Source organism: Centrocercus urophasianus, unplaced genomic scaffold (assembly GCF_019232065.1).
Source record: "Centrocercus urophasianus isolate 14NV4802_14NV808 unplaced genomic scaffold, USGS_Curo_1.0 seq_22, whole genome shotgun sequence".
Classification (NCBI taxonomy): Eukaryota; Metazoa; Chordata; class Aves; order Galliformes; family Phasianidae; genus Centrocercus; species Centrocercus urophasianus.
Window position 1 is genome coordinate 14,545,048 of NW_024884778.1, and position 16,683 is coordinate 14,561,730.

Genomic DNA, 16,683 nt, shown 5'->3' on the forward strand with positions numbered 1-16,683 from the left:
CTAATGCTTAGTATTTGAGAACTGTAAATATTTTCAGAACAGTGTCTCTAGTATTAAAGACAAGGAAGATTTTCTTTCTTTTTTTTTTTTTCTTTTTTTTTGTTTTCTAACACAGGGCTGTCATTGGAGCTGCATTAAATTCTCCCCCTGCAGCATGAAAAGATTGAACAGTGGCTGAACAGTATGTCTGTGGTTATTTCTATTGTGTGAATAAAGTCTTAGTTTACCTTGGAAGATACTTCTGGCATTGCTAGATATTAGATAGACTTGGGCAAGCTGTTTTCAGTGCTCATTTGTTTCTTAATGCTTCCATTTTGCAGCTTTGCTGTCTGAGCATTTAAAAGGAAATAAAAGATTTAATGTGGTTTGAGATGCTTCTATGCTTACGTATCCAGCAAGTCAAAAGCAGGGAAGGCTTTATACACCTTTGCAGGTGGTTTTGCTGAGTTGTTTTTTCGGACACAGTGTTTGCTGTTCCGCACAAGTGAGGCAGTGACCCTGCAGCTGTGCTCTGGCTTTTTTGTTACAGCTGTAAGTGCAGCTAGGTGAAGTTCTTGTCTGGATTAAAAAAAAACACAAAAACCGCTTTCTCTCCTAGTTCAATTTATCTTGAGCTAGCAATGGGAATGAGAGAAGAGGCAGATGCTGGTACTGGCACTGCCATTGAAAGACTCACCAGACCACAGCCCTTAAGTTCAAGGTGTTTTACATCAAGACTGGTTGTACCACGAAGTCTAGTAGATGACAGTAAATGGTAAGTTAGTGCTGATCCTTACCATCTGTAGCCTGGCTAAAAGCTTTTCTTTTACCCAATTCACTTTTCAAATTCACTGCATTTTGTTTGTTTTTAATTATTTCCTACAGTTTGAAAGATACCGTTTTGAATATCTGGATAACACGAAGCCATATTTTCCAAATAACACTAACTTTTTGAATCTAGTGTTGCTTTATGTCCAATGGCAGCAGCATAAATGGGTATTTCTAAGTGAATCCTTTTGTGGCTTAACCTGCAATCTGTGCTCTGCCCCTGCTGCTACGCTGCTTGCTGGGTTGTGTGAGCACAGCTGTTGGCAGCTGCACCAGCTTGGGAAGTGGGTCAGCCATCCCACATTGTTCTCCTGCCCACCCTGGAGAGAGGATCTGGTCCTGATGGTGGCTTTCTTGGTTTCCTTATATGTTTTTATGATCTACTGTGCAGTGGTATTATTAAATTCTGGTATGTCTTGAGCGTCTCTGAAAACAGAATTCAAGCAGAGGAAATGTCAAACCAGTGTCTGCGTTTACGTGATTTTGACAGTCCTTATGTAGTCATTCATGGACTGCGGGGTTGGTTTTATTTCTTGGGAATGTACCAACTGGTAGTACTACCCCATTATTTCATCTTTTCTTCTACCCTGTGCTATTAAATACTTAGATTCTTTTTAGAAAAGCTTTGTTGATCAATTACATTAGCAAAACTCTTAAGCATACCTATCTTTGCTCCCCCAACAAGCTACTGATCTAGCAGATTTAGACAAATGTCTAAGACTTAGCCAAAAGATAAATCAGCAAGCTATATAAGCTTCCCCTGAAGTTATGCTTGCAGTACTACGTGTATAAGTTGCTGAGTAAGTAAAGAAGTAATCTCCTTCTAGTAACTACAGCACATTTTAGATTTTCTAAATATTCATGTTTAAATTATTTTAAGGAGTAAAGGATACAGCAGTGATGTGCAGGGGTTTGTTATCTTGGTGTAGGGATAAGAAAAAGCTGCTTTTTTTTTTTTTTTTTATCTTTTTCCTTTTCTTTCTTATACTATTGTATTTGTGTCTGATTTTGCTGTAATCTTCATTCCTGGAATGTGTTTTCCTTTAAAAATGTCTATTTCCAGTAATTGTTGGGGATCCAACGAGTCTTCAGAAACACATGAAGGTTACCATTTGTACTGGCTGTGATCATGATCAGTGCTCTCTAAAAAGCATGCTTTTAAACGTGCACTCTTTTGATCAACTATTTTCAAAATTTTATTACTTTTGTTTTCCCATTATTTTTCCCTGAATGCCACTTTAAACCATCCCAAAGGTATTATTAGCCAGTTTCTAGGAAATTCCTTAGCCTTTTATGCAGCATCTGAAAACCTTAATTCAATATTTCTTTTCCACATCTTTTTGTACTAGTTGTTTCTTTTTTTCTTCCTTTCCCTATATTCGTTTTGATATATTCTTTTGAGTTGGATTTTTAGCTTGGTTTTGGACGTGTGGCAGTCCTGTAAATGTGAAAAGTCCTGTAAATATGTGTATCATCAGCTATGTAAGGTGTGAGCTTAGAGGATTTTTTTTATATTAGTGAATGTATCTGAAAATAATTACACGGCTTATGCAGTTTCCACTACTGCTATTCATAGACTCTTACCTTCCCTGTATGTGTCATCAACAAGCCATCGCTAGGAATTTTCCCGATCGTGGAAGACTCTCGGCAGTCACCACATCGAAGGATCTACTCTGTTCTCAGTAGGCAGAAGTGGTGCGTGTCACTCATTTCTAAGGGTGGGCACTGTATTATAAGTTCTTGCAAAATAAAGATGGTGATAGGATTACTGATTCTGTGAAGGCATTCCTTTACTGTCTTGAAGAGAACTTATGGTTATGTGTTGTCTCGTGCTGCTGGAAAGCGCAGTGCACAATGCATGCTGTGAGGGGAGTTTCACCTCACTTTATACTGTAAGCAGAGTTTGTCTTTATAAAATTATATTTTATTGCCCAAAATCACTTCATTGCCCAACTCTCCTCCCCAACAAACTCTGCTTAACATGTTAAAATGAGTAAAATGCTTTGAGATCTGAAGATGATTGCAGCTAAATCTGAAGCTGAGGTAGAAAGAGATGTAAAATACTCCAGAAAATATGATGGTTTACCTCTGAGGGAGGTAAATCTGGGGGTAAGAGTTCTGGTAAGGTAAAGGACAAGGCAAAAAAAAGACAAAATTAGATGGGAACTCTGCTATCTTAAATGCTTCTTTATGTATTACTTTTCTTTTTTTTCCCCTTATTTTTTGTTTTCTTAGCTTGCAAGCTATACCTGTTCAGATGTTTTTGTTTGATTAGCTGAACTTATGAGAGCAGAGGTTTGAGGTTGTCAGTGGTGTTCTTCTGTTACTTTCTGGGTTCTTTGGGCTTTTCTTTTCCTTTCACAAGTGCTGACTTTCATGCCTGAAGCTAAAGCTTCTCTTTGGAAAAGGGTATGGAACAGGAAATGTGTAAAAGCATGCAAAGGTCTGTTTCAAAGCCAGTAAGCAATCAACAGCAAACCACGTGCTCTGTGGCATGATTACAATTACCCTGAAACTATACGAGCCCGTAGTGGTATGTTAGTCAGAAGTGATAGGAAAACGGCTATAAAGTTCTAGTCAGACGTCTTCAATGGAAAAAAAATATATATATATTGTTTTGTCTTCTCTTTTCTCCTCAGAAAACCTGAAAAAGGAGTCCAGTACCTAATTGAGCGAGGTTTCGTGCCCGACACTCCCGTTGGGGTTGCTCACTTTCTCCTGCAAAGAAAAGGTCTCAGCCGACAAATGATTGGAGAGTTCTTGGGAAATCGACAGAAGCAGTTCAACAGAGATGTATTAGAGTGAGTACTGCATGTAGGGAGCACCAAGCATGTTTTAGTCTACAATAAGATGTTTCATCAGGGTAGAGGTAGTTTTACACTGCATGTTTTGCACACCTCTCTGGATATTGTTCTGAGGGAGGGAGGAGGAAACCAAACTCTAAGGATCAAAAAGAAAACATGCACAGAAACAAATATTTATTTCTTTGCTCCACAGCTAAGTCATAATTTCCTTTATAGATTCAGAAAGATATTTACAAGGATTTATATATTCAGTAGTTGCCTACATTTCTCCAAATTTCTGCTTTAACTTCACTGGTGTTAGAGTATGTTATTTTTAACTCTTTTTCCTTACTCAATCTCTCTAATCATAGAATGATTTGGGTTGGAAGGGATCTCTAAGATCATCTAGTTCCAAGCCCCTCTATAAACAAGGACACCTTCCTCCAGACCAGGTTGCTCAAGATGATGATGATGATAATAATAACAATTTATTATTATTATTATTATCATCATCATCATTATCATTATTATTTACTGAACAAAACAAAATAATACTGTATGCTACATAAGGCTCATCAGTAACAGAACATGAAAATAACTATTACAGCCAAATGGCTTAAGTGCTAGATAAACAGGGATTTTAGTGAGTACAGGCATATGTTGACAAGTTCTGTGCAAACTGTTCTTTTTCAAAAGATTAGATAAATAAAATCTGTTTGTGTTGTTAAAAAAAAAAAAAAACTGAACCAGAAGACTAAGCTTGAGCAGTTTGGTCATTAATTTCCTATCCTTATATACAGAATAGAGCAGAAATAATAATAATTTTAAAAAGTTGACTTCTTTGATGAGTGTTCACTTAAAACACGTATTCTTACCTGCAGTGCCTACACAACTAGGAAGTCCTGCAGTGTCTGAAGTCCTTTTGATCACATTCTCTTCATCACCATTAGTATTATGATATTGTTATCAAAGGTTATCGTTTTGTTAACCATTTTTAACAAAAATTCAACAAATTTAACAAGTGTGTAATAGTGATATTTATTTCTGCTGTTTCACTCGATGTGGATCTAACTAAATAATTTGTTCCCCCCTCCCTTTTTTTTGTCATTACATGGACACTAGAAAAGTTTTGTTTGCTGTTTTGAAATATTTGCAGAATCTTAACTGATTCCAGTTAAGAATGGAGTACCTGCTGATTCTGCAGTTCATGTTATGAAGATTAAATCCCCTTCCTGTTGTGCTGCTGGCCAGCATTTTTCGTAATTGTTTTAATTGTACTACAGTTGGATTCCAGCTTGCCTGCACATTTGTTATTCATCTTTGATGGAAGAAAGAGCTTTTGAAAGTGTTAGAGGTCTTACAATAGGTGGGAAGAATATGAACATTATTGCAGAATTGATAATAGGTTTTTAGGTGTGGATTGCAAAGGGCGTGAGAAATACCAACTTTGTTTGTTTCCCTGCACTTCAACATGAAAGAAAAAATATACAAGTGAATAAATTGCTTCAGTATTAATCTACATTAGCTACAATATTATTAGAAAAAGCAATGTGAGCTATTCTAATTTGTCATTGTATAACTATAGATTTAAGGAAAGGCTTTTAAAACCAGATTGTGCTTGCTTTCTGTGGTTTATGCACTATAGTGCTGTTACTTGCAGTGATTCATGTCTGATTATGTAAAAACTATGAGCAAAGTTTAACCAAAGGAAATTCATAAGCCTGCAATTTTAAAGCAGTCTTTAAACAAAGTGTTGGAATGGCACAGTTCGCATTGTTGATTATATTTAACTGGTTCCTTTTTATTTTTGATCAGCACTGTATTTTCAGAGCAAGGAAGTAATTATTTTTTCCATAAAAGTTACCTGAAAGACATGGCAAATGATGGGGAGATGAGAATTACAGCAATAGTAGACGTGTATTAAGATTAATTTTTTTGCTCAGTGTATAAGAATGTTCCTAGATACAACCATTTGGTACAGGTGATTGTGCTAGCTGCAAAATTTGATATTTCAAAAAATATAAGCTCTTTATTATAAACACTGGCTAATAATTATTGATTGGGCAGGAAGCATAAGTGCAGTAATTATTCCTGACACTGACATGTTGCTTTGATTAGTCAGACAGTTGTCATTCTAGCAACTCTGCTGCTTAATGGAAAAAAAAAGAAAAAAAAAGAAAAAACCACAACTAAGGGCCTCCTTCCAGGTGCACTTTTTCATTGATCTGTTCTTTGCAATCCTTCCTTCATAGTTCACCTGCAGTTACTGCAGTTGCTGCTGAGGGTTTCAAAAAACTCCATGAAGTTTGAAAGGACTTTTTGGTCTCAAAATCTTACCTTTGGTGCTGTGCTGTTGGAAATGCAGTGACTCAGTGGCAATATGTTTTTGTCCTAGTTGTGTTGTGGATGAGATGGACTTCTCAACAATGGAACTGGATGAAGCACTCAGGAAGTTTCAGGCTCATATCCGTGTTCAAGGAGAAGCCCAGAAAGTAGAACGGCTCATTGAAGCCTTCAGGTATGACACTGAAATAAATTATTCAGTCACGAGGAACTTGCTATTGTCTAACTGTCAGACTGGAGAGGTGGGGAAATTGAGTCTAAGTTATTTCTCTCCTTATTTGCACTGTCCTTGTGAGTCATGGACAGTCTCAAATACAGCGTGTTGTTTGTGGTGGTTTCACTAAGTATAAAAACTTACTGGAAGCTTTATTTGCTAGTGCTGGTCATGTAAATTATTTGCACTAACGAGGAAGGCTCTGTAACTGAAAGTTTTCATGCATCAGTTGAAAAGAAATTCAAGGTATTTTTTAATGTCTTTATCAATGTATTTGCATACAATATTTGCATTTTTTGAGTGAAATTATATGGCCATTTACTTCTTAGAGTATATATGCTTTTAACCTTTCATTAATAATTCTAACAATGGCAGAATAAAGAGTATTAATTTATTAATGCCGGGCAGATGTAAATCAGCAGTGAGCTAAAATCAATGCTGTGTTCTCAACTGATGTCAGTGAGCGTTACTGAAAATAAAGAAGTTGAAGTTATTGGAGCTCAGGGTCTGTACTAAGAAGACGAGTTAAAAAGGCAGTAAAAGCCAAAAGCCTTCCAGAATTGTAGGATAGGCCTATAAAAATATAGTGGATGGAAAAATATATGTGGATGGAAAACAAAATGTATGCATAGAGCATGAATAATTACACAGCCTCTGGAACGTAGCAGTTGGTTTATGTGGTGAAATTCTAATATTAATTCATAGCACTGAAAGCTTTCTCCTCTCTCCTTTTTTATAGCCAACGTTACTGCATCTGCAATCCAGGAGTTGTGAGACAGTTCAGGAATCCTGATACCATCTTCATTCTAGCTTTTGCCATTATACTGCTGAACACAGATATGTACAGCCCAAATGTGAAACCGGAACGCAAAATGAAGCTAGAAGATTTTGTCAAGAACCTAAGGGGTGAGCCAACTCTAACCACAGTGGTCATTGTTTTTCCCTTTAACTGTCACTGGAAGGATACCATGTATCTTCCAGGAAAAAGCAAAATGCAGGGGGTTGGTTTATGCTGATTTCTCCTGATTTTGAAAATCACCATCACTTGCACAGGTTTTGGACATTTTTGCAATACTGCAAACAGAACTAAACATGTAGTGTTTTGTCACTTGTATCTTGTCTTTCTTGAGGAGATGTATTGGCAGCCCTTTTATTCTCAGTTCTTTCAGTGTAGCTGAAAAGTGACTGTTACCGTGTATTCCGAACTATCCAGTGCCTCAAATTTTTAAATGCAATTGAAATTTGCCATGCTTAAACCCTTTACAAAGTCCAAGGACAACTCATAAAGATAGCAACTTCTGTGCACAGGAATGGAGGTAAATAAAGTCTGCTGCAGTAAAGACATTCTGCAAAGAATATGCACATGCATGTTTACAAATGTATAAATTTAGTTCTGAATCACAACTTCAAAACCTTCCTGAAAGGTACATAGTAAATAGTACATAAATTTCTTCAGTGTCTTCACTGGTATGTTCTCTGATAATTGAACTATTTTTCAGCCTATGGCACACCTAAGTCTGTAATTACATTGCCAAACATTTTTTATTCCATGTCTGTATCTCAGCTCTTTATACCTTACTTCCTGGTAAAAAAAAAAAAAAAAAAAAAAAAAAAAAAGAATAGATTTTTATGAAGTAAGAGCTCAGCTTTATCTAAAAGGAAATTGTCACAGTACAGCTAAGGAAGATCATGCATGAGATAGGATACCTTCTGTTGTTTCTGGGTGTTCAGATAACATTTACTTTATCAACAGTTGCTTTATTGCAACTCAGATGTCGGGTGTTTTTTTGTTGTTTTTTTTTTAGGGTAGTTTGTGTCCGTAGGGAAAGAGAAGCTTTCATTGTAGTTCCATTACCATGTGTTCGTGTGCAGCCCAGAAAAATCACATTTTAACACAAGTCATTGTAACACTGCCTTCCTCCTCCCTCTGCATTCAAGCACACAATAAGCACAACTTTGTGCACATCTCTTCTCTTAGCAACAGTGAATGCAACAGCATTGTATAAAAACAGGCCAGCTATTGCAGGCATCAGCAAGTGTTGATGTACTGTTTAACAGCCATTCTCTCAGTGATACCCAGAAGTGGAACAAATGACAGAAAGACAGAACTAAGTTGCTCTGCATGAGAAGATATACTCTCAGGTATATGACAGTTGGTGTTCAGGAGTGCACGTTACACATCCAGTATAATTTTAATGCTAGTGAAAATAAAATACTTGTAATGTTCTGGAGTTTTATATCTTGAAAATAAAGTCCTGTTTGGTGATGTTATTCCCCTAGATTTATGTAAGACAGTAATGAACAATCTATTCTTAGCAGTTGCCCTAGCTTAGCAAAATTTAAGTAAGCATTGAGATTTTAACATAAGTTCACAAAGATTTAAGTATGACCTGTTATTCATCTGATATTCATTTGATAGGGTAATACTACAATCGTATTTGTTGCACTGGTCTCTCTAAACTCCAACATACATGTCAGCAATTCATTATAGTAGGTATTTTTCACTTCCTCACTTCTAGCTTTAAATGCCATGATCTCCAAGGGTGATCTGTGGGACATTTGCAGGTGTGAAAGAGAAGCCATTTTTCCTCATTGCAAAGAAACCGTATTTTATCACAGTATTTTTCTGTGGCAGCAATTGTTCCACCTGGTGACAAAATATTGTATTTTGCCTTCTGACTGGGAAGCAGTAGGTTATTGCTTTAAAACTAGTGTGAGAAAAATATATGCATGTCCCTGTGCCAGAAGTGCTACCTTTCAGTCACTTACTGAAATCAGACTCCTTCCACTGCTGTTAAAAACGCATGATCAAGCTTTCAACTTCCAGGCATTTGTTGGGATGCTTGTATGCTGATGTGCTGATGACAGTCACACAGTGCTAAACAGTGACGTTGTAAATAGGCCCTTCTGTTGATCTGTTTTTTTCCAGGCTAACTTAATTAATTTTGAAATCATACAGTAAATACTGGTTAAATTAATTTTACTGGTTATTTATGAGGCTGTCTTGTAGAAATGAATCTCTGAGCAGTGTTGAGTAATACTGGGGCAGAGGTTATACTGTTCTGAGGTAGAAGGACATTTTAATATCTAAAGAGTTAGTTTATTCATTAGAGCTTTAATAGGAAAGCAGAGGAAAAGTAAAGAAAAAAAGGAAATAATCTATATTGGAAATTAGCCTTTTTAGGAATTAGTTTTAGAGTAATGATGTAAAAATTAAAAAAATAAACCCAACAGTTTGATTTTAATCAATGCCTTGTTGTATGGAGATAGCAAGCATATGGGCAAAATTCAGTGCTTCAGTACTCAGTAACATGACTGGGGCCACTTGGGTAAGGTGGGCCCAAGAACATCACAGGAGATGTCCAACAGCTATGAGTCGAAACCAATTGATCATAAAACTGTTGGATTCTGTAGGTGTGGATGATGGTGAAGATATCCCAAGAGAAATGCTGATTGGGATTTATGAGCGGATCCGCAAGCGGGAGCTGAAGACAAATGAGGATCATGTATCCCAAGTCCAGAAGGTTGAAAAACTCATAGTAGGAAAGAAACCTGTAAGTCTTTGCCCAGAATGTAACTTAGTACATAGTAAGGAGATGTAGGGCAATGCACAGTATAGGAGAACACATAATTATGTTGCTTAGATGTATAAATTGCTTATTAAAAAGCAGAAAGTTGAAAATGACAAAATAATAAATCATTATGATTGTTTTTTATTTTGGAGTATTCAGGTATTCAGTGCAGATGAATCTTTAGTTTTGGAATCAGTTTTAGTCTGATACTTGTGAATGATGGTATTCCAAATCATGAACTGGATTTAAGATATTTTTTCCAACATTTTCTCTCAGTAAAACGTGATGTTATGGAGAATAATATTTCAACATTTATGCTATCAGTTATGACTCCAGAATTTTCAAAGGGTGGCAGAGAACTTCATATGCACACTTTTCTGAGTTTTGCAGCTAGCTCAGTGAGCTGGTAATTGTAAGAGGAGATCATATCATTTTTCTGAGAACATACCTGGAAATCAGGTCCAAGGAGTTCTAATACTGGTTTTGAGTATCCTGAGGTGCCTCATGTTTTGCTGTGGGGAAAAACAGTGCTGCGATGGAGTCCTAGGATGAAGGATCTTCTATTGAGATCCTTTTAACTGTGTGAAAGAAAATATAGGAAATAGCCAGTAGTCTTTATTGATAGAAATATTTGTTTTTACTTTATAGGCATTTAGTCATAGTAAGACCATGACGTATTTATTTGCTATGATACAGTACTGTGTTTCTCTGAAGTTTAATGAACTTGTATATGTCTTTCTACTGTAGATTGGATCTCTGCATCATGGACTTGGTTGTGTAGGTATTTTTCTTGTACTCATTCAAAGTTTGTCGTTGTTTTAACTGGTGATGATGCACTCTGTTACATTTTAGCATTTTCAAAAATTGGGCTTCTATCAAGCAAATTTTTTTCAGTTATTGTAATAACTCTGCAAAGTATGAAGATTTCCTTACAAGTATGTTTACCAGCTACACTCTTTAATTTACTGCCTGCAGTTTATAGTGCTCATTTTGTTATTTCAAATGCTGTAATCTCCATAGGCATTAAATAGCCAGTAAAGAATAAGTAAACAAGCAAGCAAACTTACAGCTGTATCTCACCTTTCCATCTGGTTTCCAGTGTGTCTATTATTTGTTATTTCTATATCCATTTTGATATTGTATGATGTTCTAGAAAGATATTGCAATTTATGTTAACTGTTCTCTTGTGAGAGTTAGATCTACACAGAAGATACTGATTTCAGATTCCAGGTAGACATGTTCAATAACATCTATAAAACTAAAATATATGAATGCATAAAATAGTATTTCTGAAACTCTTCTTCTGACACGGTATTTCACTTACTTTCATTTCATGATAGCAGTATTGGTGGTAGTTCTAAATTTGAAGAACAAACGTATAAAGAGAAAAAAAATAGTCAAGGAGTGAATGTAGTATTCTGAAATCTGATAGCCTTCTGCAAACTTGATCTTAATGATTTTTTTTATCAATTATGATTTTATCAATATAATGTGCTGCATGTTAACATCTTCACTCAGGGCAATCCAAGGAGGTTACTTTAAAATTCCATTTGTTTGCCTTCTATTTCTTACTTTTTTCTTTTTTTGCTTTTTTTTTTGCCATGTAAGTAATTAAAAGCATTCAGAGTTAGCTTTCTATTCTGTCTTTGTTTCATGGTTGCATGTCTAAGAGTATCACTGAATTGTGAAAGCCAACTGAAAGATGTTACCTTTGTGAAGTATGGTGGAAGGGAATCTTACAGGATCATCCATTGCTATGAGTGAAAACATTTTCTATAGTTAAATTTCAACACCAAGCTCACTGTAGTTGTTTGCAAGTCCATAGAGTGGGTGATACCCTTTATGTTGCAATAGTAAATTTAAGTCTGCCATGTACCTGGAGGCAGGGAACAATGAGGACATGCAACTTTTATTCCTGCTACTTTTCATTGAGAACCCCCATAAACTGTTCAATTACCAGAATAGTCAGTTTGAAACCACTGATTTCTCCAGCATTCTTCACAACATTGGCTTCTTTATAAAATATCAGATATACTTTTTAAATCCTTTTCCCCGCAAGCCCAGGGAGGATGAGTAATTAAACGAATGCCATAGATAAATTAAGTGCTATTAAAATTTTGTCTGTTAATAGCAGCTGTCATTTTATTTGGAAGGGGTGATTGAAGTGTCATCATATGAAGTGACAACAATCAGGAATAAGGGCAGATAAAAAACACTTAAGGTTTTTTCCACTCTACTCTTTTTTCCTGCTCACATAGAGGAAGAAGCAGCTTTAATAGTCTGACTGCTTTTGTTTTCCTGGTAAATGCCATCATTCCTATGCGGAATCAGGAATTATAAGTAAATGCAAGATATAAATGAAATACGTCCAGTTACTGAAGAGTATTCTCTACTTGAAAATTTAAAGGGTTACTCTCAGTATTGTTAACAAAGCATAATCTCTTGCATTTGAAAGAAATGAAGTCTCACTGGACTGAAAAATACAGCTTTGGCGATAGGTTCAGCAGGCATTTCTAATAAAAAAATGGAACATAATTCTTGGTTTTGTTGCTGGCGTGAGAAAACAAGCCATCCTGAAAGTGCATTTACTATCCTAACGTCACCTTTTCCTTTGTGTCAGGGAATGAAAAACCTGACTTAACTCAGTGGCTGACAAAAAGTAATCTACAATGTTGCTAAATTTGTCATCTCACAGAAGCTGAATTTGTTTCCTATATTGATATGTGAAAATGATCAGGAAAGCAGCAAATAAAATGTGCTGTGAGCTTAATCTTGAGTTCTGTTAAGGTTTTATTGTTTCACAAAGTAAGGATCTACCCCTAATGAGCCTTCCAATGACATCCAAATGCAGGCTGTTAGAATTGATAAAAGAGTGTTCTTGAAGTTTGAATGTCATGCAGTTTGTAGCATAGAAATCTTTTTTTGGCATTGTTCCTCTTTTATTGAAAAAGTGTAATGAGCTTAGAGGTAAAAGATATTTGAATTACTCATAAAAGACTCCCGGTATGAAAGGTCCTCTTCTTTGGCTAAATATTGCTGTAGTAACCATGAACTTTTGTATTACCATAGGTCCTCTCCCTACCCCACCGAAGGCTTGTTTGCTACTGTAGACTCTTTGAAGTTCCTGATCCGAATAAACCTCAGAAGCTTGGGTTGCACCAGCGAGAAATATTTTTATTTAATGACCTTCTTGTGGTATGTATTTTCAGTTTCAGGGGGTCTTGCTTCATTTTTTTTTGTAAGATTACCTTTGCTAATGCTAAGATTCAGAGAGGACTGATGTTTTTCCTTTTTACTCAGTGTTAAACCTGATTATATTACAAGACTTATTCTGTTCATGTGCTTACACTGAAACAAAATTTTGCCTGTAATTCTCACCGTGCTTTTGTGTAGGAGTAAGGACTATGATATGGGAGGCCTTTACGGAACTATCACCGGGTTGTTCATGGGATTTTTACCTATTGCTTATAAAATCTAACACATTTTTTTTCTGGAGTACTCTGGGGGACGAATGACTTCTTCTCTTTTTTCAGTGTATGCTTTTACTATCTCTGGGGTTGAAAAGACCTCTAGTGTGGTATTCAGAAATGCCTTTGTCTGTGAAGTCAGCAGCAATAAGTGCATGAACATTCCTAGACATAAACATCTTTTACTCTGAAATCCTGCAATCTCAGAATGATTAATATTTTTTTTCTTACTTTTCTTACTTTTTAATTCTTAATTTTCTTCTTAATTTTTCTTCTTAATTTTCTTACTTTTGTTCACTATATATAAACTATTTTTAAACGGAAGCCTTTTATTGATTACTGCAGTAGAGCATAAGAAAGTACTTTAAAACGATAGCTCTTATTATAAAGAACAAAAATAACCTCTAGCTTAACTGTGTCTCTACGGAATGTCTCCCTTCAATAAATAATGAATTCCAGTTACTTGCAGAAAAACAAGATTATGTATTTCTGTGGTTGTCATGGACGTTGTATGAGCCAAGCATGTTTATTCACTGAAACAGGAATAGGATACATAAATGTGAGTTTGGATGTAAATTGGTAAAGTGCTGTCATCTTCAGGCTGCTAACTTCTTGTTCATTTTTATTATCTACTTAGATGCCTGTAATTTTATCAGAATTTTCTGTAGGTAGTGTAGAAGAGATTTGTTAGTTTTAGTAAAATGCTATGGAAAAAGCAAAAGTTAGAAAGAACTATTAAAAATCAATCTCTTGATATTGGAGTCATTCCCTTCACTACTTAGGAGAACCCCAGAACTGATATAAGTAGGGTTATGTTACTTGTGTTGTAGCAAAAAGTAAAGGTTTCCACAGACCTTGGAGCTTTTGTTCAGATAGGATGACAGGGTAAAAATGGCTTCATTGGATGAGATGGTGTGAGACAATATTTGGAGGTGCACAAGTGGAAGAGGCTTGGAAGATCACACTGCAGGTGAGAGAAGGGCTAAGAATTAAACGTGGGTTGAGAAGTCCATACCAATGGGCTGTCTGTAGTCAAAGTGAGAAGAAAGCATGAAGGAAAGTGTGGTAGCAGTTAATTTCTTTCAAAGGATTATTTTAAAAAATATATGTTTTTCCTAACATGTGCAGTGTAGAATAAATGTGAGGTTTTTTTCTTCTTGAGTGTAGAAAAGTAGAGTCCTGGAGAACAGAAAACACAGGCTTTGCATCTGGATAAAATATTGAATCTTCTAATGAGAGAGCAGTACTTCAAAGCTAGTTTTTTGTTTCTGGGGTAGCAGCAGATTAAATACGTAAGTTGAAATATGAAAAAAGAAAGAAATAGGAAGTTAATTTTTGCTGGAAGGTTATAAATGCATGATAAAAGGGATATTTTACGTTATTTATTTGGTAACTTTTAGGTGACCAAGATATTTCAAAAGAAGAAGAACTCTGTTACATACAGCTTTCGACAGTCCTTTTCCCTCTATGGCATGCAAGTTCTTCTTTTTGAGAACCAGTGTAAGTCTTTTCTCTGTTTTTGCATGATTTTATTTATTAAAAAAAAAAATTAAAAAATAAAAATTGTATAAAACAAAAGGCTGGACAGGACTTGATTCTAAATTTAGGAATAAAATTGCTGTGAGTTGAGTTTAGTCCTGAAGGTTATGGTGTCAGCATGCAAAGACTGCTGTTAGACTGATAGTTGTCAGAATCCAGATCTAAGCAAATGTGTTTTGTGAACACTTGTAAATAATGGAATGGTTGTAAAAAAGCAAATAAATTGTAAATGTTGCTGAATCAGTGGTACAATTAGTTGGAACTCAGTATATGATAATAATGACTACTATAGTGTTTTCTGTAACTTAAGCCACTGTTTCATATATTTTCCTGATTTGGTCTTACCTTTGTGTCTGCTACCTACTCAAATATAAATCCAGACAGAATTAGGCAAAGATTCTGGATTGAAGTTTGGATTTTGTGCCACCTTTTTGTTTATGTCAGCTATAATCTGCATAAATCCAATATTCCCTAGTGCTTTCTCAGTCTTAGCTGTCAACAGTCCAACAAAAATCTAGTGTTTTGCTTATGCTCCTGCAATTTTTAAAGCCAGAGGCAATATCTGTAATAATGTGACTATGCTCAGTTGTCTGCATGGTTCTTAGGGAGACAGTCTATTTGATGAAACCTCAACTTTCATGATAAATTGGATACATTTCAGTTTGACATTCAGTAGTTCTGTGCTTCTCTCTTGTGAAAAGCTCTTACATTCATTTGTCCTTGAAAATGAGCTCCAATGCTCATCTCACTCAAAAGAAATTACTGTTCTTTATGAGTTAAAGCACCTGGAGATTTTGAATGAGAAGACCTCATAGCAGTGATGTAGCCTATGAGTTATTTTTATGTAAACACCTTCATTCTTTCTTTCTCTCTCTCATGCATATTCTATGTAATATAAAATTCATTTTTAGAGAGGAACTGCAAATATTTCTGTACTGGATTCGACTGTAAGTAGAAGAATATTTATTTCTTCTGATATCAGTTTAAAAAAAAAAAGAAAAATACCAATAAGCATACCAAGTGGGAGCACTTTATTCAAGTAAACTTAAAAATATCTATAGTGAGACCTGCAGAAAATGATTTAATTCTTGCCAGCGAACTGTAGGCAGTTGACTGAGACACTTCAGTAGATGTATTTGGGTTTCTCAGGTAAGACACTCCAGAAGATGATGAATAAGTGAGCTGATTGTACTTCTAATATTGCTGTCTCTTGGGTAGAATGCAGTGATTTTTCACTTGGGAAAGAGAAGTATTGTTCTTGTCTGATTCATAAAATTGATCATCTCCATTTTCCCTGTTCCAGTCAAGCTTTAGGGTATCTTGGCCAGAGCCATCGTGCCAGTCATTAAACCTATGTAGCAGCTGTCAGGACCAGCTGATTTCAAGTGAATGAAATCTAGTGTAATTAAAGGAGAAGCAACAAAAATACTGGTTTGTCTACTAGTGAGGTTGAACAAAATGATTTGGGTTAATAATAGAAATCAGCTATGTTGACAGGTGGATGAGCTCCATAAGAGAAATTATGTCATTTATCTCTAGTAAATAAGTAGACCACAGGGAATATGTTTTACATTTTCAGTCAAAATCACTGAAAATACTCAGGACAAGTAAATCTTCTTAGAGTATAACTAAAACCCATTAATACTTATGTCAGTGCTTCCTGATGCTTAATCAGTGTGTTGTAGGGAAGTATCATTTGGAAATAAAACATTTTGTTTGTGTAATATGTGAAGTTTTGTAGTTTATTGATTCTTCTGTGAAGGAGCTAATGTGACTGTTTGGAGTTAATAAGTTTCTTTACTTGTTCAGTTTCAAAAACATCTTTTCTTCAACTGATATACTTTTTAGACTTGTTCTCTGGATATCTGGTTTCAGGGTTCAAACTGATACATAGTGTTATATCATATGATCCACTTCTGTAACATTACTTAGCATCAGACTCCATTGTAGTTTTGGCC

General features: G+C 35.5%; 1 protein-coding gene across 5 annotated transcripts in view; it reads left to right on the forward strand.

Annotated features, from left to right (window-relative positions):
• IQSEC1 (IQ motif and Sec7 domain ArfGEF 1) overlaps nucleotides 1-16,683 on the forward strand; it is a 174,562-nt gene that overhangs the window by 138,690 nt on the left and 19,189 nt on the right. For all 5 annotated transcript variants that reach the window (XM_042823206.1, XM_042823207.1, XM_042823205.1 and 2 more), the window contains 7 exons: nucleotides 3,447-3,608; nucleotides 5,986-6,108; nucleotides 6,887-7,053; nucleotides 9,562-9,701; nucleotides 10,467-10,496; nucleotides 12,789-12,914; nucleotides 14,587-14,686. In XM_042823206.1, coding sequence (XP_042679140.1) covers nucleotides 3,447-3,608; nucleotides 5,986-6,108; nucleotides 6,887-7,053; nucleotides 9,562-9,701; nucleotides 10,467-10,496; nucleotides 12,789-12,914; nucleotides 14,587-14,686 — 848 coding nt within the window. The remainder of the gene's footprint in view (nucleotides 1-3,446; nucleotides 3,609-5,985; nucleotides 6,109-6,886; nucleotides 7,054-9,561; nucleotides 9,702-10,466; nucleotides 10,497-12,788; nucleotides 12,915-14,586; nucleotides 14,687-16,683) is intronic.